This window comes from Anolis sagrei, chromosome 4, assembly GCF_037176765.1.
Source record: "Anolis sagrei isolate rAnoSag1 chromosome 4, rAnoSag1.mat, whole genome shotgun sequence".
In the NCBI taxonomy this organism is placed as follows: domain Eukaryota; kingdom Metazoa; phylum Chordata; class Lepidosauria; order Squamata; family Dactyloidae; genus Anolis; species Anolis sagrei.
The window spans coordinates 121437013-121463953 of NC_090024.1; the positions used below are offsets into that span (position 1 = coordinate 121437013).

General features: G+C 38.0%; 1 protein-coding gene across 1 annotated transcript; it reads left to right on the forward strand.

The window, feature by feature from the left end:
- Nucleotides 1–26925, forward strand: IVNS1ABP (influenza virus NS1A binding protein). The gene is made up of 15 exons (XM_060774509.2): nucleotides 1–327; nucleotides 6358–6586; nucleotides 7922–8048; nucleotides 8475–8644; nucleotides 8738–8813; nucleotides 10191–10364; nucleotides 15619–15744; nucleotides 17907–18014; nucleotides 20550–20676; nucleotides 20914–21138; nucleotides 21260–21381; nucleotides 21665–21791; nucleotides 21886–22017; nucleotides 23103–23276; nucleotides 25760–26925. Exons 3-15 carry the CDS (start codon nucleotides 7938–7940, stop codon nucleotides 26011–26013), a joined length of 1926 nt encoding a protein of 641 aa, XP_060630492.2. The 5' UTR covers nucleotides 1–327; nucleotides 6358–6586; nucleotides 7922–7937; the 3' UTR covers nucleotides 26014–26925.
- The last annotated feature ends 16 nt before the right edge of the window (nucleotides 26926–26941 follow it).

Below are 26941 nucleotides of genomic sequence, written 5' to 3' on the forward strand. Positions count from 1 at the left end.
TCCAGCTTGAGAACTGCGGTAGTCGCAGGAGGCGGGGGTTGGTGCCGGCGGAGGGCTCGCTTTCTCCCTCTCAGCTGCCTCGTCAGCGGTGACGTGTTCATTGTCAGTCCTTCGCGCGCCTTTCTCGCTCCTTCTTCCTCCCGCTCCGCCGCCCTTCTGCGCCCCCATTTCCCCTCCTTCTTTCTTGTCTTCCTTCTTCGCCTCCCCCCTTTTTCTCTGCAGTCCCCCCCGGCCCTCGCGACGCCTTGCAAGCGGCAGCCTCCTTTCTTCCCCTGCAGCCTGGACCTTCTCAATATGAGTGCTGTCGTCTGCGGCGAGAGAGACCAGGTAGGAAAGGCCCAAACACCCCTGGTATTGATTTTGACTGCTTAGCAAGGTCACTCCTTGGATGGGAGACCACCAACGAATCCCAGGGGCTGTAGTAAGCAGTGTTTCAGGGGAAGGGGCTGGCGAAACCTCGCTTCAGGGAAGTGTAGGAAATTCAAGGCGGCGCCATAATAAGGCAACAGGCAGCTGGCATTCATAGAATCAAATCATAGAATCAAAGAGTTGGAAGAGACCTCCTGGGCCATCCAGTCCAACCCCCTGCCAAGAAGCAGGAATATTGCATTCAAAGCACCCCTGACAGATGGCCATCCAGCCTCTGTTTAAAAGCTTCCAAAGAAGGAGCCTCCACCACACTCCGGGGCAGAGAGTTCCACTGCTGAACGGCTCTCACAGTCAGGATGTTCTTCCTCATGTTCAGATGGAATCTCCTTTCTTGTAGTTTGAAGACATTGCTCTGCGTCCTAGTCTCGAAGGAAGCAGAAAACAAGCTTGCGCCCTCCTCCCTTGACTTTTTCTCACATATTTATACATGGCTTTCATATCTCCTCTCAGCCTTCTCTTCTTCAGGCTAAACATGCACAGCTCCTCAAGCCGCTCTTCATAGGGCTTGTTCTCCAGACCTTTGATCAGTTTAGTCGCCCACCTAGGATATCACTATGAAATTTGTGGAGTTGCCATAAATCGACCCATGGCAACCCCAGGAATTCCAAAAGAAGCTGCCTTGAGCTCTGGGGTTGTCAATTTGTGACAATTTCAAAAATTAAATAGTGGTATCTTTGGTGGGAGTGATGTGGGCGGGGTTGACTTTCTTTAAGGAATAATTTCCCTTATAGGTCAGAACAGTAAAATGAAATGTATAGAAAATAAAGATCAAAGAAAAGACGGAAACAATTGACTTTGCTGGGCTGTTACAGGTTTTTTTTCGGGCTATCTAGCCATGTTCTAGAGGCATTCTCTCCTGACGTTTCACCTGCATCTATGGCAAGTATCCTCAGAGGTAGTGAGGTCTATTGGAACTAGGAAAGTGGGTTTATATATCTGTGGAATGACCAGGGTGGGACAAAGGACTCTTGTCTGTTGGAGCTAGGTGTGAATGTTTCAACTGACCACCTTGATTAGCATTTGATGGCCTGGCAGTGCCTGGGGCAATCTTTTGTTGAGAGGTGATTAGATGTCCCAGATTTCCTCTCTGTTGTTTTGCTGTTGTAATTTTAGAGTTTTTAAATACTGTTAGCCAGATTTTGTTCATTTTCATGGTTTCCTCCTTTCTGTTGAAATTGTCCACATGCTCGTGGATTTCAATGGCTTCTCTGTGTATTGTGACATGGTGGTTGTTGACTTTGTGATATTCCCCTGCAAGAAGATCAGAAGTATATGGGTGTATGTGTCTGTTTTCATCCTTAACCCTCAAAATTCATACGCTTCTTTCCATGACCAATCCTTACTAACCATCAAACCCAGAAGTTAATGTTTCATTTTACTATTTATTTTTGTCATTGTAAAAAGTGGGTAAGAAGGTCACTCATGATCTTTCTCTGATCTAACGAGTTTATGATTTATCAATTTCCACCCAAGTTTGTCAATTTCGACAAACATTCAACCACTCATTGGGAATTCTTCCATCTTCATGCATTTAACAATTTTGCTGTTGTGAAATACTGAAGTAGTCTTCTAAGGTTAGTTAAGATCAATCTGAGGAGGAAGGTTTGAAAACCCACAAAACTGCAATTATATGAGGGTGGAAATAGGCAGGGAAGCATAAATAGTGACAGACCTTGCAGGAGTTTTTTGTAGATTAATGTGGTTTCTGTGTGATGTGCTTCACGTAACTGCGCAATAGCGAGATAAGGGAAGCAAAAGTAGGAGGCTAGTGAATACTGAATTGGGGTCAGTAGTTCGTCATTGTATGTTACTGTTATTCATTGATTTTCCACCTTTCTCCCAACAATGGGACCCAGAGGTATCTAAAACAATCAAAAAGTGTAAAATTAACAAGTGATTTATAAGTTAGAACATTAAATATTAAAATTAATCAAAACACTGAATACAAAACCCTTCGGCTCTAATGTTTAATTGGAATTCTGTCCTAATGTTTCAGTTCTGATTGTCCTTCCGCCCCGTCATTCTTGCATTTGAGATACGTAGATGCACAGCATTCTTCTGATCATAAAAAAGAAGACCTTTGTGCGCTGCGCTTCCCACCATAAGAGATGGTTGCAGTGGTGGGTGTAACCCAGTTCACTGTTGTTATTGCTTGGCAGTAACAACACTAATTTGTGATGGCAATGGAGGCTGGACAGTCTCTGTGACTTGCTAAAGGTTTTCCTGTGGGAAATGAATAAATTATTTCTGTTAAAAACATATTCAAAGGACTTGTATTTCAGTGCCTTCAAAGCACAGTGATGCTTAAGGTGCTCTAAATGCGGCGCCAGCAAGTAAACAGAACAGTAATTTCTTCTGCGCAATTGAGCAGTGTCAGGTTTGAAATGAAGGGAACAACTTGAAACCAAGGTTTCCAGTGTTTTCAGTGAATCTAAGTTATACAACAGACAAGAAACTATTTTTCTAAAATGGATTCAAGGTAGCCCAGGCCTATTTCAACAACTTGAAAAACTTACAACATAATCGCCCCATAGTACATACTGTTCTGCATTATAGCCCTCTTTGAAAAAGGTTGGCTTTGTAAAGCTTATGGGAAATCGGAGCATGCTGTTTCATGTTGTGGTGCCAGGGGGAAGGGCACATCTTTGTTCAGAAGGAAAAAGACAATTGGCAGTGATTTAGATGTCAGGGATTGCCAGGAAGCCAAGAAAATAATTATAGAGTGTGAATTGTTCATTCTAATGAGAGTTCAGTGGGTTTTTATTTTTCTGCCTTGTCTTTTGTTCCTTAACCATGTTGCTATATCCTGTTGCCAAGCTCATGAGATTGAAAAGCATCTGCCCCAGTATACTTGCTGTGGTTAAAATAGGATTGGCTGGAAGAAAGCCCTGGAGACTAGGACACGGAACAATGGCTTCAAACTACAAGAAAGGAGATTCCATCTGAACATTAGGAAGAAGTTCCTGACTGTGAGAGCTGTTCAGCAGTGGAACTCTCTACCTCTGAGTGTGGTGGAGGCTCCTTCTTTGGAGGCTTTTAAACAGAGGCTGATGGCCATCTGTCAGGGGTGCTTTGAATGCAGTTTTCCTGCTTCTTGGCACGCGGTTGGACTGAGGTCTCTTCCAACTCTGATTCTATGAAAAGTGTGGTGGCCAATCCCAAGGTCGTTATGGTGTGTCCCATAGACAAAGAAGGACTGTGTGTATTAGAAAATGACTGCAGTTACACAGTCTGTCAAACATCAAAGATAACAAAACTTGTTTCTTTTGTACAACTATGCATTTATTTTAAACTTGTTTCTTTTTTCATTTTAGTTAGATATGTGGGTAACCTTAAATATATGTGACATTTTAACATTTTAAAACTATTTGAGCTTTATATTTTCTCCATTTGACCTTGGATTGTCAGATATTTTCTGACCTTTTTATTTTGCCTTAAACCCAGTTTCTAGTCCTAGCTAGAATAAACCACTTTCAATCATTTGCTGAGTTGTAAATCCTCAAATCTGAGATAACGGGTTACATAGTGAGATCAGGCTTTAGGTGAAGAGATTGAAGTAAATGACCTTCTTAATCTGTCACTGAAACAGTGATGGAAATAATGTAAAATTTCAAGAGATTGGAATTTGGAAAGCAGTTTCACTTGAAAATAATAAGGAGGAGGGTGGTAATAATATATATTAGGAAATAAAGCTGATGAACACTTTGTTTTACCTGGGATTTGAAGTGTGTCTAGTTAGCAACACTTTACAACTTTTTATGTGAATTGAAAAACAGCGAAGAAGAAAGTCAGTATCTTTTTCCAGCCATTTGAAGTTAGCCTTGAAAAGACTGAGTAGTATAGTTTACAGCAGGCGTCCTCAAAATTTTTAAACAGAGGGCCAGGTCACAATCCCTCAAACTGTTGGAGGGCCGGATTATAATTTGAAAAAAAAAATGAATGAATTCCTATGCACACTGCACATATCTTATTTGTAGTGCAAAAACACTTAAAAACAATACAATAATTAAAATGAAGAACAGTTTTAATAAATATAAACTTATTTGTATTTCAGTGGGAATTGTGGACCTGCTTTTGGCTGATGAGATAGGATTATTGTTGTGTGCTTTCAAGTCGTTTCAAGCTTTAGTTGACCCTGAGCGAGGGCTGGGTAAATGACCTTGGGGGGTCGTATCTGGCCTCCAGGCCTTAGTTTGGGGAGCCCTGGTTTACAGAGTACAAGCAGTTTAAGGTACATTGAAATTCAGGTTGTATATGTTGTAAGCGTTGTGGATGCCTATGTGAGGCCGCCCTGAGTCCCCCTTGTGGGGAGAAGAGCAGGATAGAAATGTGTGAAACAAATTTTTAAATTTATACAAACTCATAAATTGTCATATAAAGTGGTATTTTAACAAAATAAATCAACCTATCGAATATAAATACACATAAACCTGATACAGACAGAAGGCTCAAAACAATTTAAACCCAAATTGAAATGAAATCTTACTACTTAGCACATTTTAGATGGGGATATGGAGTGTGCTTCAGATATTGGACTGCAGTGCCCTCAACACTATCTAGCGTAGCATTCACAGGGAATTGTGCTCAAGAAGAGTCATGTGACCTACCCACCCCCTGCTTTAGATAATGCTGACACATGGAACAACAGCATTCAGTTCTACTCATTAAGGTTCTCACTGATGAAATGTTTTCATGCTTTAAGCTGGGAAGTTTGAGAATGAAAAGATTAGTAAGGCAAATGGATCCCAGAGGACCACTGCATCCAACACGGCATAGCCTCATCCAACGTTGCCCAGTTGTGGTGAACCACAACCAATTATTACCAGATAATCATTGCAGTTCTGGTGATTGCTGACTCAGGATATTGAATTTGCTAAAAACTCCAAGGCTGTCTACTGGGCATATTATCAATTGCTCAACAAGTATGATGTTTCAGTATAGCTGTATACTGGTGTGGATCTATTGGTTCTTTGGGTGACCTTACGGTGAAACTTCATAGTCTTTTGAAAACAGTTGTTATTGTGATATGTTTTCTAAATTCCTTTTTCCTTTGTCATGCTGTTAATGTATACTTTTCTTGGATTCTTCCAAAAACAAAATTTCAAAATCTAAATATATTACTATCCCAGTTAAGGATTTGGTATTGCCTGTGTATTCTGTATCTGATGGTTCTTCCAAAATTATTTGTCCCTTGCAATCGCATCCATTTAAACTGTCCTCCAGTAGCAAACTACTGCATAAATCATAATACAGGACAGCACCTGGATATTTAGGATTTGGTTTTGTCGTTATCTACAATATGGAATTGACAACAGTCAAATGGGGACATAATCTGAAACAATTAAAACTGCCAAACTGTGTTTAAGGTCAGACTACATAGAGCACATTGTGGTAATTGAACCTGTTTGCAGGGATAGGCAAAGTACAAGCTTGAAACCATGTGTCTCTATTCCCTAGCTGCCAACTCCTTCTATTTTGCACTGTTCTAGTGTAGGTCTTTGTTGGGGAAAATCCTTGAATCAACGTTCGTATGATTTATTCTGGGGAGAACTTGGTAAAATTGCCCCTCCATGTCTAGGGAGTATTGAAATACTTTTACTAACAAAAAAAGAAAAAAATGAAGATGCATGCCTGCAGTGCTTTGAGGTACTGCTGGATACTGGTGTACGCGCCCTTGCACTTGACCACATCTGCTATAGAACAGGCTAAGCTTACTTTCTTCAGAAATATGTATGAGGTAAAATGTAAAAATTCAGGTTGTCTGTGGGTCATCATTTGAACATTTCTTTCTCAAGGTCAACATATGAAAACAACAGAGAGATCTCTGTACTGTGTAAAATTTCACAGTTAGAATAGAAGGAATTCTAAATTATTTCTAAATATACACCAATCTAAATGTATCTATTTAATATGTGTTTTCAATTGCAGAGTATGATGCATGACTATCACAGAAGAAATTCATGTCTATAGCTTTTAAGGACTTGATTACATCGTTTTGAAGCCTGGTAGTTTTGGAGTCACCAGTTGAGAAGACACAGCTGCATTTTTGAAGTTGCTATTCAACTACAAAGGAATATAAATTGACGTGCTCTGTATCAGCACAAAGCAGGATTTCAGAATATTTAAATTCTATAAATTTGCAGCATAAGCTAATTTGGTAAGCTTTTACACAAATATGCTCTACAATAATTCACTGTGATCTAGATTATACATGTAAATTCTGTAATGCTCAAATGCATAGCTATTGCCTATGTGCTGATACTGTAAAGTGACTATTTTAAAAAGTTGTGAAAACTGTTGAATATTTAATTGTAGCTAGCTCTCAGCAAATAGATCAATATATCTGCACTTGATAAGCTGTTTATCTAGAAACACAGAATTGGAATTCCAACCATAATATACTACATATTGAAATATGACTGTGAAGAAAGGGCTGTTCTCCATCTCTTTGTTTTCCTAACAGTTGCTTTCTTTAGTCCTCATATTCTGTCCTTACAAGCAAGGAGGATGTAGACTAATTCTCCTCCATACTGTGGAAAGAACATGATATTAAAATGACTTGGTAGTTCTTGTACAGAACAAATACAAAATTAAGCATAAAGCACAAAGAATTGGTTGATCTAAGCTGCACCTTTGGGTCTCCTTGTGGAAAGAAAAAGCAGGATATAAACAAACAGTATTTTTAAATGGCATAATGGAGAGCTGGAGATATGTAGGCAGTTATCACAACACTGTGATAGCTATTTACAGTGTTCTGTTCCACAGTGTTTAAGTTTCACTATTTATAAGAATTCTTTCCCCACTGAGATTCTTTTTTCATGTCAGGAGTGAACTGCAAGTCACTTCTAGTATGAGAGAATTGGCTGTCTGCAAGGACTTTGCCCAGGGGGACCCCCGGATATTGTACTCCAATGAGATGAATGCTTGCTGTACACCAAGGTCATAGAGTTCAGCCCTTTTTCTTGTCAAGTGTATCATAATACACATATGTATAGTTGACCAGGACAAAACCCTCTTTATTTGTATCCAGATAAGATGAAGGGCTGAATGTGAATATATTGAAAAAATTGCATTTAGTAATAGTACTGTATGATTGAGGAAGAATGACTGTAGCAGTCCTTTGTCATAGACATGTTCCTGTCTGGACAGATTGAGCCTCAAATTCTCACATTATACTCCAAATTCATGGTAGGTCAATATATTATGGTACAGATTAATTTCTGTATAACCATATTGGAAAAACTTGGCATAAAACTAGATTTATAACACTATGCTAGATTTTTTAATTTTTTGATAAACAAATCTTTAACTATTTAACTTTAAATATCTTGCAGGGTACATTGAAGAAAAAATGCTCTGTAATTCTGTGCATGTTTATTCAAAAAATTTCACTGGAGCTTATTCCCAGCAGCATGCATAGAATTGTAGTTTGAAGAAATCTGTGCTTGAAGAAAATAACAATGTCCTTGACAAACATTTTTCCCACTTTCAGCCACAGACACAGCAAAATGATCCCTAACGGCTATTTGATGTTCGAAGATGAAAACTTTATTGAGTCATCTGTTGCCAAACTAAATGCTTTGCGCAAAAGTGGTCAATTTTGTGATGTTAGACTCCAGGTAAATTTGCAGACTAGCAATTGATTATAGCATTTTGAGTCTGGCAAACTCAGATTTGATAATAGTTGTGTAAAAATGAGATATTTATTTTTGCTAGTAATTTTAACTTTAAAGTGTGATTATATAAAGTTATTGAACATACGTTTTCATATTTCTATGCATGTATTTAGGGGTGTCTGGACATTACTAGGAAGAGTTATTTTTAATTTGTAAAATTATATGGTTATGATAAATCAAAAGTTAAGTACTATAATGTACCACTGATATCCTGCTCCCTGAAATTTATCCAGGAGATTTTCAAATCTGATTCAGTCAATACATAAAGTGATTTTTTTAATTAAAAAATCTACCTGTAGTTCATTTTAGAGGTGTGTAATCTAAGTTTATGCAGGTCAGACAGAAGTATCTGGTCTTGTTTTAATAAAGGTGTGTGGACACGAGATGCTGGCACACAGAGCAGTACTAGCTTGCTGCAGTCCTTACCTGTTCGAAATCTTCAACAGTGACAGTGATTCTCATGGAGTTTCCCATGTAAAGTTTGATGATCTTAACCCTGAAGCTGTCGAGGTTTTGTTAAATTATGCCTACACTGCTCAGTAAGTGATTTTGAAATTTTGATCACATTTAGTAGACAATATATCTTAATGATTTCTCCAGAAAAAATCCTAAACACAATGTAACTTTAATAGATTGAAGGCTGATAAAGAATTGGTCAAAGATGTATACTCAGCAGCAAAGAAACTGAAGATGGAGAGAGTCAAACAGGTACAAATTTTCAATACTATAAGGTGTGGTTAGCTTGATTTGTGTAGTTTGGGGAAGGGCTGCATTTAGCATGAAGAAGCACCTAAAATTTCTGAATAGACCTGTTTTGTGTTTGAGGGTGGATAACGTATTATATACTTGGGCTATACCTTTCTATTTCATTTCATTTCATTTATATATTACAATTGGCAGTGATCACAACCCAGAGTCCTTTTTTTTCAGTAGTTGTTGGTCCATTCAATAAATTTCAGAACTCTGTAGGGCTATTTTGCCCAACATTTTTTTTAGTAATTAAACAGTTAAAGCTTTGTGATGACCTAGACAAATATAATGTGTGTGAATGGGGAAACTGTAAATGATTACATTGTTCTAATTGGAGAATATATTTGCATTTAGGGATTTTTTAAATCTGTGTATTTACATGTTGCAGAAAATCAAATGACAGAGAACTGGGGATATTTCAAGGATCAACAAAATGTGCATGACAATATATTTTCCCAGTAAAGAAACACTAAATCTGTTCATCAGCAAAATTGAATGTATACCTAGCAATATTCAATCTTGATTTCAAAACAATGAGTTGATAGCTTCTTTGTCTGGTGAAAATGATATTATTGTCACCTCTCTTATATATATATATATATATAGAGAGAGAGAGAGAGAGAGAGAGAGAGAGAGGAAGTAGTTCCTCATTTCTCTGATGGTTTTATAACATTTACACTATTAACTAAAGACTCCTCAGAGAAGCAGACAACTACAGGTTGAACATCCCTTATCCAAAATGCTTGGGACCAGAATGTTTTCATATATCTAATTCGATGTTGAAGATGGCAAAGAAATATAAACACAAAATTCAATTATTTATCCTATATACCTTTACTTATAGCCTGAAGGTAATTTTATATACAATATTTTATTAATTTTCTGCAAAAAAACACATTTTGTGTATATTGAACCATCAGGAAATAAATATGTCACTATCTCTTATCCATTCGTGTGGACAGTTTTAGATTTTGGATTATTTCGGATTTCAGAAATCTGGATAAGGGAAGCTAAATTTGTATTCTACATGTCCTAAATCAGTATAAGCAAGATACTACAAAGGCAAGGAAACATGTAAATGTGTAAAATTAATCTGCTGACTTTAGTGCAGTGGCAGATTGGTGAACTGTAGAATTTATATATTAAAAAGTTCTAGAACATTACTAATCTAAACTATAGTAGACAGATGGAATAAATACAAATTTGGTAAGTCAGTACTTAAGGTAAGTTCTGTTGATTTCATGGGCCTGGTTGAGACTAAAATAATACTTAAGCCAAGTATTTAAGAGGACTAAGGTTTTAGTAACATAATATTATTTTTTATACATGTAAAAGGTTTGTGGAGATTATTTGCTCTCCAAAATGAATGTTGAAAGCTGCATCTCCTATCGAAATTTTGCGAGCAACATGGGAGATTCACGTTTATTGAACAAGATTGATGGTTACATTCAGGAGCATTTGTTAGAGATTTCTGACCAGGAGGAATTTCTCAAACTGCCACGTTTAAAGGTAAGTTATTCTCCATTGTATTTTGAAGTTTGCATTACCAGGGAATGTGAAACTGTCAGCGTTAGCAGAGTATAGCAGAAGCTTTTGAAGCTCAGAATAATGGACTCAGGAGTCTCCGTTAAAAGCAGGTATTCAGCTTTACTGAAGCAGCTCAAAACATACACCTTAAACGAACAGCAGACAGAGACGAAGAACAAACCGAAAGAGATAGAAACTAACACAAACTGTAGCTGAAGGGAGTTAACTTTGTACATTCCCTAATCTCTCAAGGCTAGAACTCAAGGTCACATCTTCACAGCTTCCTACCTCTGCTGTTTAACCCTTCTGAGTACAAAATACATTCTGGCAACATAATTCTATTCCAATCATCCTGTTACATAAAATTATATTTAAACACATATCATACATAAACCATACACTGACAGAAACTTCTGCAGAAAGATAGAAAAATGGAAGTCACATGTATTTTAGGAAAGCTACTTAAATAAGTAACTGGTGGAAGTTAAGCATGACATGATTTGCAAGTGAAGAAAATACCTTTATTTACCCTATATGCTTATGTATAAATCTTGAAATTTTCATCAAAAATCAGCCCCAAAAACCTGGGTAGATTTGTCAATCAGTCAATGTGAGTAATGTACCCTAACTCTTATAAAAACTAACTATTCCTTTCTCTCAGTGGAATAAGAGCTTAATCTGTCCCAGAAGAGGCTAAAAGAAACACTGAGCACTTGTGGTGCCACTTCTGGCTTTTTTGAATACTTGGGTGGGAAATTTTGGTGGTGGGGGCCAGAAGTGCCTGGGCCTCCTGAAGCGACATTAGTGATTTCCTCTTTTCTACAAAATGACTCTCAACTTATCCACGGATCACATGAAAATTCATAATTTTGGCCCCAAATCCTGCCCTTGATTTATAAATATACAGTAGATCTTTTCTTTCCAGTAAAACAATATCTGTATGCATAGTATCGGAATAGGTATGCCAAGGTAAAGCACAAACACCTATTCTGAATTAGCAGAGTGGAGCCCTCCAGGTGGATATTTACTTAACTCTCAGAAACATTCACTTCGCCTGTTCTGGCTAGAGCTTCTGGGAGTTGGATGTGTAGCGCCACACTTTGCCCTTTTATCTGGCCTACAAAAATTATCTGTTGGGTTTATTTTAAATACAAAAATCACCAAGATACGCATCATTATTAGTGATAGAAGTATAACAGGAGAATAATTATGAATCATAATCTGTGGTAAGAATAGAAACAGAATATAACTACCACTATGTATGGTCAGCAAATTTACCTTCAAAAGTAAGACCTTAGAAATTATACCCTTCCCTTCTCTTGGTGTCAACATTGGCAAACTGTACCAATTCAGGGAGTTTTTCCTCCATATCTCAGGCAAACTGCCTATGATTTTGAAGCTAGCTGAAATTGGAAACAGATCTCCTAAGGAGAAGTGTCTTTATGGTTTTATGGTTTGTTTAGTTTCTAAACTATAAAGACATAAGCAGTGTCTGCCGTATTTGGGGCAGTATACTAACGTCATTAGAGAAATGAGTTTGAAAATATATGTGGAAACCATTTAGTTAAATCAGTACTATTCTGGTTTCATCTTGATTTCAAGGTTTGATTTGTTTGGGAATACGTATTTTATGTATTGAGGAAAGAAGAATTGATGTTATTCTTATGAACTATAACAATTTTCTTTTGAAAATCGGAATTACTGCTACTCACATATTTTGGTTTGTGGGCGAAGAATTGTGGGGAGACTTTTAGTTGTTTGGTTTTCATGTGTTAAGTAGTATCAGGATTTTTTAGCTAGCCCTCTGGCTAACAGCACAGTAGTGAAAAAGTTATGTATTGTTACAGCTCATCTGGAATCAGGAAATGTGATGTTATTTTATCTGTTGTTGAAACTAGTTTATGCTTCTAGGAAAGCCTTAAACATTTGGCCCAGAATTCTATTGATGAAATGAATATACCATATCTACTCAAATCTAATGCTCACAATTTTTTTGGCATCTGGAGCTCCTAATTTGAGGGATGTCACCCCTAATGTAATTACCATGGCCCAGTGCTATGCAATCCTGGAATTTGTAGTTTAGTGAAGCATCAGCATTCTTTGGCAGAGAAAGCTAAAGACCTTGCAAATCTACATGATTTCATAATAGTGAGCCAGGGCAGTTAAAGTGGTTTCATAGCTGCATCCCAAGGTTTCCTTTTCTGTTTCTGGAAGCCTTGGTGTTCTAACACTTGTTTTTGAAGAAGGAATTCTAAGCAGGCAGTAGCTGTAATGCCCATCCTTTTTTGGCCAAATTACAAAGAGTGCACTTTTTGTCGCTGTGCATTACATTCACCAGCAATTTTTTGTTGTTTCAGGGTTTTGCAATAATAATAATAATAATAATAATAATAATAATAATAATTTATTTATATAACACTCTATCTCCCCTAGGGGACTCAAGGTGGTTTCCTCAGACAAATATGAAACATACAGAGTAGCCATTAAAATATAAACATTCCCTGTTAACAAAATCCTATGCATTAAAACAAACCAATTCCATAAACCATCATACAAGATAAATTACCAAACACCCCATTTATATGTAAGCCAGGACAGGTTGAAAGGGCTGGTCAGGGTTCACATGGAAATAATGAACAACAGGGAATGGGTAGAGTGCCGGGAGTGGACCTGATATCTGACCAGGGCAGGGCCTGGGGCTACTTTTTCCTGGGCCTTCTGGCAATTTTGAAGAGGAAGATCTAAGCCAGAAACCAGTGTTACAACATGGAGGAACGAGGGAACGGACAAGGGCCTTAACTAGAGACCAGGGGCATAGGGCCTGGGGCCCGTCCTTATCAAAGATCTGGTGAAACCATGAGGTCTTCAAGTCCTTCTGAAAAGAGGAGAGTGATGGGGCCTGTCTTAGTTCCCTAGGGAGGGCGTTCCAGAGGGGAGGGGCCACCACCGAGAAAGCCCTAGTCCCCACCAACCGTGCTTGAGACGGTGGTGGGACCGAGAGGAGGGCCTCCCCGGTAGATTTAGATTTCACACTGATTCATAGGGAGATATGCGTTCATGGAGATAGACGGGGCCCAAGCCATATAGGGCTTTATAGATCATAACCTGCACCTTGAATTGGGCCCGGCAACTAATCGGCAGCCAGTTAAGTTGTTTTAGTAGGGGTGTTGTGCGCTCCCTATAATTAGCTCTGGTTAGGAGCCAGGCTGCCGCCCATTCTACTAGTTGGAACTTCCTGGCCTACGCAGAGTGCATTGCAATAGTCCAATCTGGATGTACCCATTTACATTCATTGCTTAGCAAAACGAGGGGTGGTCTCCACAACACTGCCCTGAAATGTAGCAGTTTCTTTTTACATATCCCATGAGAACTAGAAACCATTCTGGGATAGAATATATAGCATGTACCTTGTATCCACAGGAAATACATTTCTAGAGTATACAAAATCAGATATAATAGTGAACCCTATTGAAATGAAGGACTTCTGATTAATAAAATAGCAGATATAGTGGTGGTACTGTACAGTATTAAAGAACATTACTGTGGGAAATACATTTGAGATGTCGTAAATTGTAGACTCTATCTCAGTTGTATCCCAGATTATAGCTGTTTTCCTTTAACTCAAGACAATTTAATATTCCTGCCCTTGTGGGAAAAATGACTTAGACTTGTTTTTTGTGATTACTAGAATGTAACAAAATCTTGAAAATTCTTATTTATTTACAGCATTTATAGCCCACCTTTCTCAGCCTTACGGCGACTCAGGTGGGCTCAAAGAATTGGCAGATTTGATGTCATACATTCATAAAAATACAGTTAAAAACATTCAGCACAACATTGTAAAAAAGCATATATAAACAATTTAACAGGACGGTGTTATCCTGTTAAAATCATTCTCCAGCAGCATAGTCTAGCCATTCTGTGTTCTTTCTTCCTATGTCATCATTCCTATTCCGCTGCATTTACAAATGCTTGTTCAAAAAGCCAAGTTTTTACTCTTTTTTTCTGAAGATTAGGAGGGAGGGGGCCGATCTAATATCCCTAGGGAAGGGATTCCACAGCCCGCCCCTCCTGTTTCAGTTTCTGGATAAGTACTACTGTTGGACTCATAGAATCATAGAATCAGTGTAGCTCAACCTTTCTATTTTTTTTTCTTTTTTTTTTTGAAATATTTTTTATTTTATTGAGATAGTATAGAATACATGGAAAGAGGGTGAATATTTTCAAGAAGATAGGAAAGTAGGAAATTGTATTAAAAAAATAAAAAAAATACAAAAAATAGTAAAAAAAAATAAAAATTCAGGTCCCAAAAAGAAAAAAGGACCCTAAAAAAGGAAAAAGAAAAGTTCAACTTTTCTAATACCGTGACCCCTTAATACAGTTCCTCATGTTGTGGTGACCCCCAACCATAACATTATTTTTGTTGCTATTTCATAACTGTAATTTTGCTACTATTATGAATCATCATATAAATATCTGATATGCAGGATGCATTTTCATTTACTGGACCAAATTTGGCACAAATATCCAATACTCCAATCCAATGGGGTTGGGGGGGGGGTAGATTTTGTCATTTGGGAGTTGTAGTTGCTAGGATTGATAGTTTTCCTATAATCAGAGAGCATTCCGAATTCTACCAACGATGGAATCGAACCAAACTTGGAACACAGAACTCCCATAACCAACAGAAAATTCTGGAAGGGTTTGGTGGGCATTGACTTTGAGTTGTAGTTCACCTACATCCAAAAAGCACTATGGACTCAAACAATGATGGATCTGGACCAAACGTGGCACAAATACTCAATATGCCCAAAAGTGAAAACTGGTGGAGTTTTGGGGAAATAGACCTTGACATTTGGGACGTGTAGTTGCTGGGATTTGTAGTTTTCTGAACCCCACCGACGATAGAATTGGGCTTAACTTCCCACACAGAAAATGCTGTGCTTTCTGTTGGTCTTTGGCGAGCCCTCTGACACCCCCTCACGACCCCCCCCCCAGGGGTCCCGACCCCCAGGCTGAGAAACACTGGTGTAGTTTCTTCAATTCTAAGACACACTTTTTCCCGCTATATAAAGATCTCTAAAAATGGGGTGCATCTTAAAATTGCAACTGTATCTTGTTTATTTTTGTTGATGGTGATAGTAAAATTAAGGTGTAAGTAACAATGGAAGAAATGCTGTAATATATATATACTCTGAAGTGTAGTAACCACTATATTCTCTGTTTTTAATTCTAGCTGGAGGTCATGCTTGAAGAAAATGTTAGCTTGCCCAGCAATGGCAAACTGTACACAAAGGTAATCAACTGGGTACAGCGCAGCATCTGGGAGAATGGAGACAGTCTAGAAGAACTGATGGAAGAGGTTAGTTTTAAGAAAATGAGATTTGGCCAGTTGTAAACATCACATTGTTTTCAAATTAAGGATGATTCCTTTTCCTTTTTTCTTAAAAAAAATTATGAAGAATTCAAATTTTACTGTAGGTGTCCCTAAGCTGAGAAACTAGGGGGCTCCAGGTGAGCTGCATAAACTGTTCATTCTGGTTTTCTATTTCTTCTTTAAAAAGAAACACTTTATAACTTTGGAGCACACAATTTCACTTTTAAAGTGGGGAGGTGGTTTTAAAACTCACTTTATACTTTTAATGTGTTCCTTTACAGGGATTTGCTTAAAGAAAGACCTAGTAGGTAAAAGGTTCTAATGGTTGTTCCTCCCCATTGATTTATCTCCCCATAGGTTTATTAACAAAACTAGGATACCCAACGCTGAAGAACCATAGAAGAAACCTCAAGTGTAAGAAGCAGCAGTCCTGCCCCAGTTCTCCTAAGAAAATCCGCTGTGGGCAGAGAACGATGATGATGTTTAATGGTGTTTACTTCTTTACAGGATATCTTCACTTTTGAAAAGTTTTGTATAATGAAATACCCTTGCTTATAAACACAACTTCTATCGTTAGTGTGATCTAAAATCTGAAATGTCAACATCTCAACCATTTCAGTATAGATATTATATTTGAAATTGTTTCTAGCATCTTATCTATCATGGGCAAGATTGATAACACTGTAACACGATTTTTGTTCCTTGATTATACAGGGTGAGGCAGCATAACTTCCTTTTTTCAAAACTTAATAAGACCCATTGTATGAATCAGAATTTTTTTGTAATGTAGGTGCATACCTAGTTTTGTTTTACATAGTTTTGAAGATCAAGTTAGGTAGGTGACGTCCCCCATTCTCCATACACCGAGTAAACCGATTTCTGGCGTTTGTCATGACTCTTGCCAGCAAAGCAGGCGTTACGTTGGCAATTTCTTCCTGGATGTTGGTCTTCAAATATTGTAGGGTCCTGGATGTTGGTCTTTAAATCTTGTAGGGTTCACAGAAACACTGGATTTCAAAAAACCCTATAGAAAAAATCACAAGGGGCCAAATCTGGAGAGTGGGCCGGCCACTCCAAATCCTCTCGAAAAGTAGGCCTCAATGGCAAAAGCATGCTCCTCACTGTTCCAACGCATGATGGCGACTAAACTGTGTCAGGACAAAACTTTATATTCTCGCCTCTCGAAAGAGACCACTAGCGCTCCGCTACATCTTTAACTGACTGAATGGCGCGCATTTTTAAAAAGGAAGTTATGCTGCCTCACCCTATAAATGTCATTTCCTAATTGGTTCTATCATAAAAACATGGAAAAGGTTTATTAAACTTATTTTTTGCGTGACACCCTGCAGCGCATTTTGTTAAGAGTTTTTCAATTAATATCTCATCAAATCTCAACTGATTCAACATAATTTGTGGCAGCCACAAAAAGGAAGTTTCTGGAGTATAGCAACTATTTTCTAAGTACGTACCACGCAATTAAACAGGAATGACACTTTCAAACAAGGAACAGAATTTTGTTACATAGTGTCATGAAGTCAATCTAAAATATTTTGTTGCCCATCCAATAACTTGCTCAGAACCTTATGTCAACTGGTCAGGTTTCTCTTGCAGTTATGATGCATTTTCTATGATGCCCAGTAATGAGCAGTAGCCTTCCAGAGTTCAAAAACAGTTTGAATTTTTTATACTTTCATATAACTTTTCATAATCCACTTGTGTCTGATTTATGTGCTTGACTTAAAAACTGGACATAGAAAAATGTACTTTGTAATAAGCTTGTTTGTAGGAAACAACAAACATTCCTGGTTGAAACTGTTAACCTGAATAACTGAAACCTGCAAGAGAATGTATCCCATTATGTGTTAAACATCTTAAAGTTACGTCTCAGGGAATGCAGAAGTCCAGGAAATTGAAGATGTATTTTGTTTGTTTTTTGTTTTGTTTTTGAGCTGTGAAACTTGAAATCCTCAATCCAATGACTGAAGATCTGTCAACATGAGACCAACTTCTTTTTTTATTTTGCCATTCTGCTAGACAGAGAGAAGAGAACTTGAACTGTGGAGACCTTATGGAGTTGGTGTACAGTGTACCAATAGTTCAATAGCAGTGGAGATTGTAGCCACATGGCTGTTCTGTTGTTTTTGCAGGTTCAAACGCTGTACTACTCAGCTGATCACAAGCTCCTTGATGGAAATCTGCTAGATGGACAGGCTGAGGTGTATGGCAGTGATGATGACCACATTCAGTTTGTGCAGGTACAAAGTGCACATGGTCTGAGGTAACCTCAGGTAAAATTTGGGTAGAGTAGTAGTAGCATGGCACAACTACAATGTTGTGCTTTGTGGTGAAAGGGGGAAAACCCAATTTCAGATGATGGGGAAATAGCTCTATCAGGTAGGTTGTGTGGTCTTGGTTAATTAGTTTTGTTTTTTGGGTTTTGTTTTGTTTTGTTTTTTGCTGTGTTTCAACGAAATGAGTGCGTGTTTGGTGCATGGGTATATTTAGACCAGTGCAGGATTCATTTTTGGACTAAAGTAAGCTTATGGGATGTTGGCTTGTTATGTGTGTATGTGTGCATGCAACAAGAATGGGTGTATATGTGGATGCATGCATTGAAAGAAATTTGGGAAACCATGGCAAAATAAACTGCCTTTCCCAAGGGCTTGTGGACAAAAATAGAGGCAGATAAGAAGCTTCAGGAGTGTAGACTAGGAGTAGCATCATAAACTTACTCTGTAGATTTTTTTTTTTTGTTAATTAGCTATCATTTGACAGCACATGCTTATCCATGTCTGAATCGATGTTAATCACTGGAGCTTGTAGGTTTGTGTGCATAAGATTGCAGCCTGATGAGATTAAAAAAAGAGGAAAGAACACTTCATTATTTTTGTAAAAAACCATCAGACATACACCCAGTATTCGGAAGAAGTTGTTAAATTCATCTGTTCACATGCAAATGAAACTCAAGGTGAAAATTAACATTTCAAGGATGAGCATGATTTCTCACCCTTTCATTTATGTGTTTTAAGTGCTAAAGAAACTACCTATATTGGAAATTGTGCTTTTATAATTAATTTAAATAGAAGATATTAATAACTGCATCAAATAAGGGACTTCTTATTTTGAACCAGCAGTCTTTAACATGTTATCGGATAAGATTCTATTCAATTTGCCATTTTATGGCTAAACATTTTAGGGGGAAGGTCAAGGGGGCTCGTGGTCTGCCAAAGGGGAAAGCATGAAAGGTACTTAAACACTCAGAGGTTGCTTACCTTTTCAACAGGAAAAGGAGTTTATAAACAATATTAAAAACAAGCTTCTGAGCTAATTAGAGGTGGAAGAGAAAGCCATGTACATTGAAAATAAAATAAAAAGACTTACAAGAGAGGAAATGCTGCAAATGAACCTAGTATTCAGTTAACCCCCAAGTTAATGGCTGTGTATGACATGTCCCATAGATTATTGGACAAATAGAATTTATATTACTGTATATTCTGGTGTATAAGACTACTTTTTAACCCAAGAAAATCTTCTCAAAAGTCAGGGGTCGTCTTATACACGGGAGTTGTCTTATTGAATGGGTGCTGAAACTTCTAATTGGATTGGAGAATCTGTGGTTGCCACATATGGTGGGGGGAGTTCAAAAATGGCAATGGCTGCAAGCTGCAGGCTTCCAGGGCGCTCGGGGTATGGAAAAAAGAGATAGAGTGGCTCTGGGCCCAGAAAAACACAATTCTTTTACTTGTCTGGCCCGCCCTTGTATCCTATTATTGTACCTCCTCCTCTGCCTCTCAGATCTCGCTCCTGAAGACTGCAGTCTTCAGGAGCAGGTGCAGGTGCGCATGTGTGAGATCTGAGAGGCAGAGAAGGAGGTACAGTAATAGGAAAATTGCCATATTGAAATCAAATCTGATGCTTTTAAATTTTTTATTTGGTGTGCGTTGGAAGGGGTAGTCTTATACAGTGAATATATCCCAAACTCTATATTTTAACTGGAAAAGTTGGGGGTCATCTTATATGCCCAGTCTTATATGCCGGACTATACGGTATGTATAATTTATAAACCAACCCTTACCAAAATTTAAATAATATATATAATGCCTCAAAGCAGCTAACTGAAAATTGCATTAAAAACAAGAGCAGTAGCAAATATGGCTGTTATTTATATTGAGATGATTGTCTGTAAATGAAAATGAAATAGCTCAGATGCATGCCTGGTGTCAGTTGGAAAACAAATTGAGAGAAAATGGGAATCTATCCTTGTGATTTCTAAAAAGACTACCAAGAGAGTTTCTATTTCTAGAATGTGAAAAATAGTTCAGGAATTGCATTTGTTCTAACCAGAATATCAAGTATTAATTATGCAGCTTAATAGTTGATAGAATATAGTATCTGGAATTCATATAACAAATCTTCACAGATTTTGTTTGTAGACTTTATCAGCCAAGGCTGTGCACCCTTGAAACTAATGTAGGACACCCTAGTTTTTGTAATTGGAACAGATGTGATGATTTGGTTCTTTCTCCACTGAAAAGCCTATCTTGTATGTAGTTGAGTCACTCAGTTAATTCGGAAGTGACAGGCATGTGTCAAATGTTGGAAAGAAATCCTTGTTTGTGAAGAGTGTTGTGTTAAACGTTTTCATCTGCTTAAATGTTGATTCATGAAGTTTCTTGGTAGAAATTCTTATAACTGAGGCTGCACAACCATGAAAAAAGATAGCTCTGAAACAAAGGCAGATCAGAGTGTGGCACTGGCTAGGTTTCTGTAGCTGCCTTTTGATTTTGCAGAAAAAGCCACCCCGTGAGAACGATCTCAAGCAGTTAAGTAGCAGTTCTTCGGGAAGTCTTTCTCCAAATGCAGCAGTGCTGACTCCTAAACACGAGTGGAAAATTGTTGCTTCAGAGAAGACCTCAAGTAAGCTGAATTTTATTTCTAAATCATGTGCACCCATGTCAAACACAGACATTAGGAAGAAAAGAGCAGCAATGGGCCTTTTGTGAGAGATTGTTCATAAGTACAGCTTAAATGGAGGAAGGGGATTCATTGGCATTACAGTTTCTTCTTAGCCCATCTAGAACAAGGGTGCAGCTTTATAGTAAAAAAAAAATCATGTTCAAATTTCAGAATTAAATCGACTCTCTTCCTCCCCAGGTAATACCTACCTGTGTCTTGCTGTTCTGGATGGCGTTTTTTGTGTGATTTTCCTTCATGGGCGTAACAGTCCTCAAAGTTCTCCAACCAGCACTCCACGATTGATGAAAAGTTTAAGTTTTGAGATTCAGCCCGGTGACCTTGTAGAAAAGACCATGTCTCCTATGCAGTATGCTCGGTCTGGATTGGGAACAGCAGAGCTTAACGGCAAACTGATAGCTGCAGGTAAAAATGCCACTAGTGTGTTTAACCACATAGATAGGGCCAGACTATACTAGCAAAGTTTTGTGGACAGCGAGATTCCACTACCAGGTAATGCATCTTGTGCACTTTCTGTTACTACCAGGTGGTTATAACAGAGAAGAATGCTTGCGCACTGTAGAATGCTACGATCCCCGGAAAGATTGCTGGACTTTTATCGCACCAATGCGGACACCAAGGGCTCGGTTCCAGATGGCAGTTCTAATGGTAAGAGAGCTGTGCATCTGCCCTACAAGGTTAAAGCTCTCAGTTACATGCCAATTCCCGTTTGTAGCAATTGCAATGTTTAGATTTAGTTGGGACAGGGCATGATTCTAATAACTGAAAATACTTTGCATGCAGTAAGAGACAGAGATTCATAGCAACTGTATGCCCTTATTCTTGAGAAATTATGTGATTTAAAAATATTTGCTGCTGTAGCATGCAGTATTTTACTGACAGCATTTAGTGGATCATTCTTTTAATATTACTGCATTTTGCGCAAACATAGGGGCAGCTGTATGTTGTTGGTGGTTCAAATGGCCACTCGGATGACTTGAGCTGTGGGGAAATGTATGATCCAGAGATAGATGACTGGACTCCTGTCCCAGAACTGAGGACTAACCGTTGCAATGCAGGTAAAAATGGTATAATGATATATAAAGACTATTCCTTTTTTCCTGCTCAAGCGGTCTGTTAACTCTTCCCCCCCCCCTTTAAATATATTAACAGGTGTATGCGCCTTGAATGGCAAGCTGTACATCGTTGGTGGCTCAGATCCGTATGGCCAGAAAGGATTGAAAAACTGTGATGTCTTTGATCCTGTAACAAAATCTTGGACAAACTGTGCTTCCCTTAACATCCGTAAGTCTATAATGCATTGATCAAGTTTGGGTGGCCTTGGACCAAAAACGAAATTGAGCTGTCTTGAACAGAAAAGTAATCTTGGGAGGCCCTACTGTAGCAGGATGTGTAACATAGTATCCTGTAGTTATTTTGATCTGGAATTCAATGAAGGTCCAGTCAGTATAGTCCAATTGTCAATAGTTGGATATGTTACTCAAAAATCTGGAAGGCACCAGAGTGCTTATTCCATGCCACATTGTTCTGTGAGAAGAGGTAAAGAGTTGTTACTGTTTGGAAATAGAATATACTGAGAATTGCAGGGTGAGACAGCATAACTTTTTTTTCAAAACTTAATAAAACCCATTGTATGAATCAGGTTTTTTTATTTTTTAATAATGTAGGCGCATATCTAAAGTTTTGTTTTGTGTAGTTTTGAAGATCAAATTAGATAGGTGACACATTCTCCATTCACTGAGTAAAGCGATTTCTGGCATTTGTCATGACTCTTGCCAGCATAGCAGGCGTTACGTTGGCAATTTCTTCCTCGATGTTGGTCTTCAAATCTTGTAGGGTCCTTGGATGGTTCACACACAAACACAGGATTTCAAAAAACCCCATAGAAAAAAATCACAAGGGGCCAAATCTGGAGAGCGGGCCGGCCACTCCAAATCCGCTCGGAAAGTAGGCCTCAACGGCAAAAAGCATGCTCCTCACTGTTCCAACGCATGATGGCGACTGAACTGTGTCAGGACAAAAATTTATACTCCTGCCTCTCGAACGAGACCACTAGCCCTCCGCTACGTCTTCAACCGACTGAATGGCGCACATTTTTTTAAAGGAAGTTATGCTGCCTCACCCTGTATTTCTTGGTCTCTTGTTATAAACTTCATCCATTGGTGCTGAGGGAGCAAAAGTATGCAACCTAGTTTTGTAGGATCCATGAATCACTTGAGTTCTTTTGAATCAGTGTTACTCTTAACCAGCTATAATGTGCTACTACACTGTTAAGAGCTTTTGCCTTTCATCAAATGTTGACTCTTAATACAGCCAGATCAGCTTGATAGGGCTACCTATTCAATCTTCTTTTGGTTTTTAATTTATAGGTAGACATCAGTCGGGTGTATGTGAGCTGGATGGATATTTATATATTATTGGAGGGGCTGAATCCTGGAACTGCCTTAATAGTGTAGAGCGTTACAATTCGGAGAATAATACTTGGACACTAATTGCCCCTATGAATGTGGCTCGGCGTGGAGCTGGTGTGGCTGTACTCAATGGTAAGTTTATAGGAACTGAAAACTGAGTTTGAAGACAAAACTAACTAATGAGACTGTTACAGGTAGAACTGAAACATTTTGGAATTAAGCCACTGGATATTTTTATCATCTTCCAAGCAGATGCTTTATGCAATCTGTTTTCCAGACCAGAATGCTCAACTGCTTTTTAACAGCATGGTATGAATTTGCAGAACTTGACAAAATTTTATGATTTCTTGTTGCTGACAGATTACTCCCCCTAGTCTTTAGGGATTCCTCTCAGATCATGTCTTTTGCATGCTGTTATTTAGTTTTTTTTATTTAAGAATATTATTATATTTTAAAGCATGCAGCATTCCCTAAGCATATACCTAGTATTCCAGAGAGCACCTGTGGGACTTCATTTCTCACATTACCTTTTCCTTAATCTGAAGAATCTTATTAGTACATCCCTCCCTTTAAAAAAAAAAAAAAAAAAACCTTCCAAGATTCTTAGTAGCACACAAAATTGGAAGTTTTCTTACAATGTAGACATGTGTCTGTGGCTAAGCCGAATCTTGCTCCAAATGAAAAGTTGACAATGAAAGTAAGATATACTCACAGAGAAATACAAGATTATTACTATTTTGGGGAGTATTTCATAGATTTTTCTGAACACACTTTTTGAAGGCAGTTTTAAATTTCAATTTTAAGCGTGAGGCGAACCATGTTACAGCGTCCTTGGATTATTATTCTTTGTTTTATGGAAGTTCAATGTAGTCTCTGATTTCCTTGCTGCTGCTAGCGGTGGATTAAAAGAACTAGGTAGTAGCCCCTCCGATTGGCTATTTATACTGATGGGGAGAGTGGGCGGGGCTACTCTGTCAAAATTAATCTCAAAAGTTTCTGATGCTGCCTGCACAAGTGCAGGAATAAACCATATGCAATTCACAGCTGACCATGGCGGGAAAATCTGGAAGTCTGTCACTATTATTCCCTTGTTACATTGATTCTAAAATGATATTTCTGAACTGATAGCCTTCACAAGAACCCATATTTGTTACACATGGATAGTCTAAATAGCCGATAGCAGACTCCAAACACCATGTTTTATGCAATCCTGATGCTGAGTTTATTCTTGTTTTATTCCCATACCTTTTGGCTTTTAGGAAGGCTTTAGTTTGAAATCTGAACTTGAAACTTACCATTATAACCTGGACAACACAAAACAGTTTTTGAGGCATCTGCCATGATACCTTTGAGTTATGGCTGCCAGAAATGCAGACACTCTTTCCAAATATATTCAGTTATTTACACAACCTTGTTTATTTATTTAGAACTTTTATATTCTGTTGTTCTCTACCTCCATGGAAGGATTCAGAATGGCTAACAGCAAAAATTCAATAACGTGAATAACGTTAAAATTTAATTAATGCTCAGTAGGATAAATAACAAAGAGTAGCGTGGCACAGATCTCCTGAATGTTCACCAGGCCAGCCACCTCTTGACAGAAATTGGGTTGTTCACTAAGAGATATGTGTGGGACCTTAGTTAATGGGTGAGCCCTAGTTAGAGGATGTGTGAGCAAGTGAAGAGACGCAAGGGCCATTCATTTAGTAGTGCATGGAAGAACTAAAAAGTACAGAATTATGAAACTTTGTGGCTAGGTTTGTGAACAGTAATTCATCTTATTAACTATCCCAATTCACCTTTATATACAATGTATAGCCAGACTAATATATTCTCCACTTGTTGCCAATTAGTTTCCTGGCAAAGTACAAAGTTGGCTTTGATCTTTTAAAGCCGTACATATGGTTTGGGTCCAGGTTACCTACAGAATCAATTGCCTTCTCCCATACAATCTGCCCCTTAGGTCTCTGGGGGACGTTTACTCCATCCAGTCTGAACCCAGCTAGCATCAGTCACCCAGAAGACCTGTTCATTGGCCGTCCAATAGCTGGAATGACCTGCCGAAAGAGTTTCAACAGCTAGATCAGCTGTGTTGGAATTTAAAACACAACTGACAACCCGTCTTTCTTAGCAGGCTTACCCAGTCAATTTAACTTGTGAATTTTAACTTGTAGCATGAATTTTAATCTGTATTTTATCTTTGTATAATTGTTGCATGTATTTTAATTGTGTTTTATCTTGCTGTTTTAAACACAAGATACAAGGAGAAGCGGGTATTATTATTGTTATGTACTAACATAATCTAATGATTAATATACAAAAGGAGCCGTGATGGCGCAATGGGTTAAACCCTTATGTTGGCTGAACCACTGACCTGGAAGTCAGTGGTTTGAATCCATGAGAAGGGGCGAGATCCCATCTATCAGCTCCAGCTTCCCATGTGGGGACAGGAGAGAAGCCTTCCACAGGATTGTAAAACATCCAGGCATCCTTGCAGATGGCCAGTTCTCTCACACCAGAAGCAACTTGCAGTTTCTCAAGTCGCTTCTGACACACAAAATTAATATATTATATAGATTGTATAATCTAATTATTGATTTCTTCTCACTTGACAGGAAAACTCTTTGTTGGTGGTGGTTTTGATGGTTCCCATGCAGTTAGCTGTGTGGAGATGTATGACCCTGCTAAGAATGAATGGAAGATGATGGGCAGCATGACCATCCAAAGAAGTAATGCCGGATTTGCAACAGTGGCAAATACCATCTATGCAGTAGGAGGCTTTGATGGCAACGAATTTCTGAACACAGTTGAAGTCTACAGTCCTGAGTCAAACGAATGGAGCCCCTACACAAAGATATACAAATTCTGACTTAATATGTCTCCTTAAAACTAACAGGCTTGGTGATGTAATTGTTTAAGTAGAGGTACACTTGTTAATAGAGGGGGGAGGGAGGTTTAAAGTTGCCATCAGCAACACAAGGCTTTTGCATATTGCATACTATTACTATGCTGTACATATTTTTGTTTGGAAAAATGAAGGGTGTTCTTGATATTGGAATTTGTTACTTTAGAAGTTTATTTCCCCTGAAAAATTAAGAATGAGAGCTGATGGCATATCATTTCAAGAGCTTCCCCCAGTGTTTGTTTTGCTTATTTGCACACACAAATGCTTGTTCTTTAGTATTTGTTACTGGTGCAGGAAAAGATAGCGGTTTCAAATGTGAGCAATTACTTTTTTGGCCTTGTGTTGATTTTATTTTTAATCTTTAGTAACTGGAAAATCTAAAAAGCCTTATCTAAATAAATGGCTGTATTATATAAAAAAGCTGATACACCTGCCAATTTGACTGCCTTTTATAACTTTTTTTATATATAACCGTAGTTGGAATTTGTAATATCCTGAAGTGATGTATGATACGTGTTGAAACAAATAGACAATCTTAAAAAGTTCATAGACTGGAGTAAGACATGCCATTTTCTACCATGAGAGCGTTTCCTCCTTGCTATTATGTTATATAAACTGTAGTACAAAATACAGCTTTTTCAGTGCATGAGTGTGGAATTTCTGAACAAGGTTGTAATGTGAGGAAAAGCTAGGCTCTGAAATTCAATTAATCTACACTTTTCTACATGATTTAAGATTGTAACAAATATGCAATGCTGCAAAATTTGTGTGGTGTGTTAGCAAGGTTACCTATCTTAAAATTATTGTATAAGTTTGTATCTTTCTACTACAAGCTGAAACCTGCTATAATATAAATTGTGTTTCATTTGTTTTAAAGTGGCTGTTTAGTATT

Bases quoted from the DNA above. Each gene is read 5' to 3' on its own strand.
- IVNS1ABP (XM_060774509.2), top strand. From the start codon at position 7,938: ATGATCCCTAACGGCTATTTGATGTTCGAAGATGAAAACTTTATTGAG. The intron at 8,814-10,190 runs GTACAAATTTTC...TACATGTAAAAG, and splicing joins AGATGGAGAGAGTCAAACAG to GTTTGTGGAGATTATTTGCT. The intron at 15,745-17,906 runs GTTAGTTTTAAG...TTGTTTTTGCAG, and splicing joins TAGAAGAACTGATGGAAGAG to GTTCAAACGCTGTACTACTC.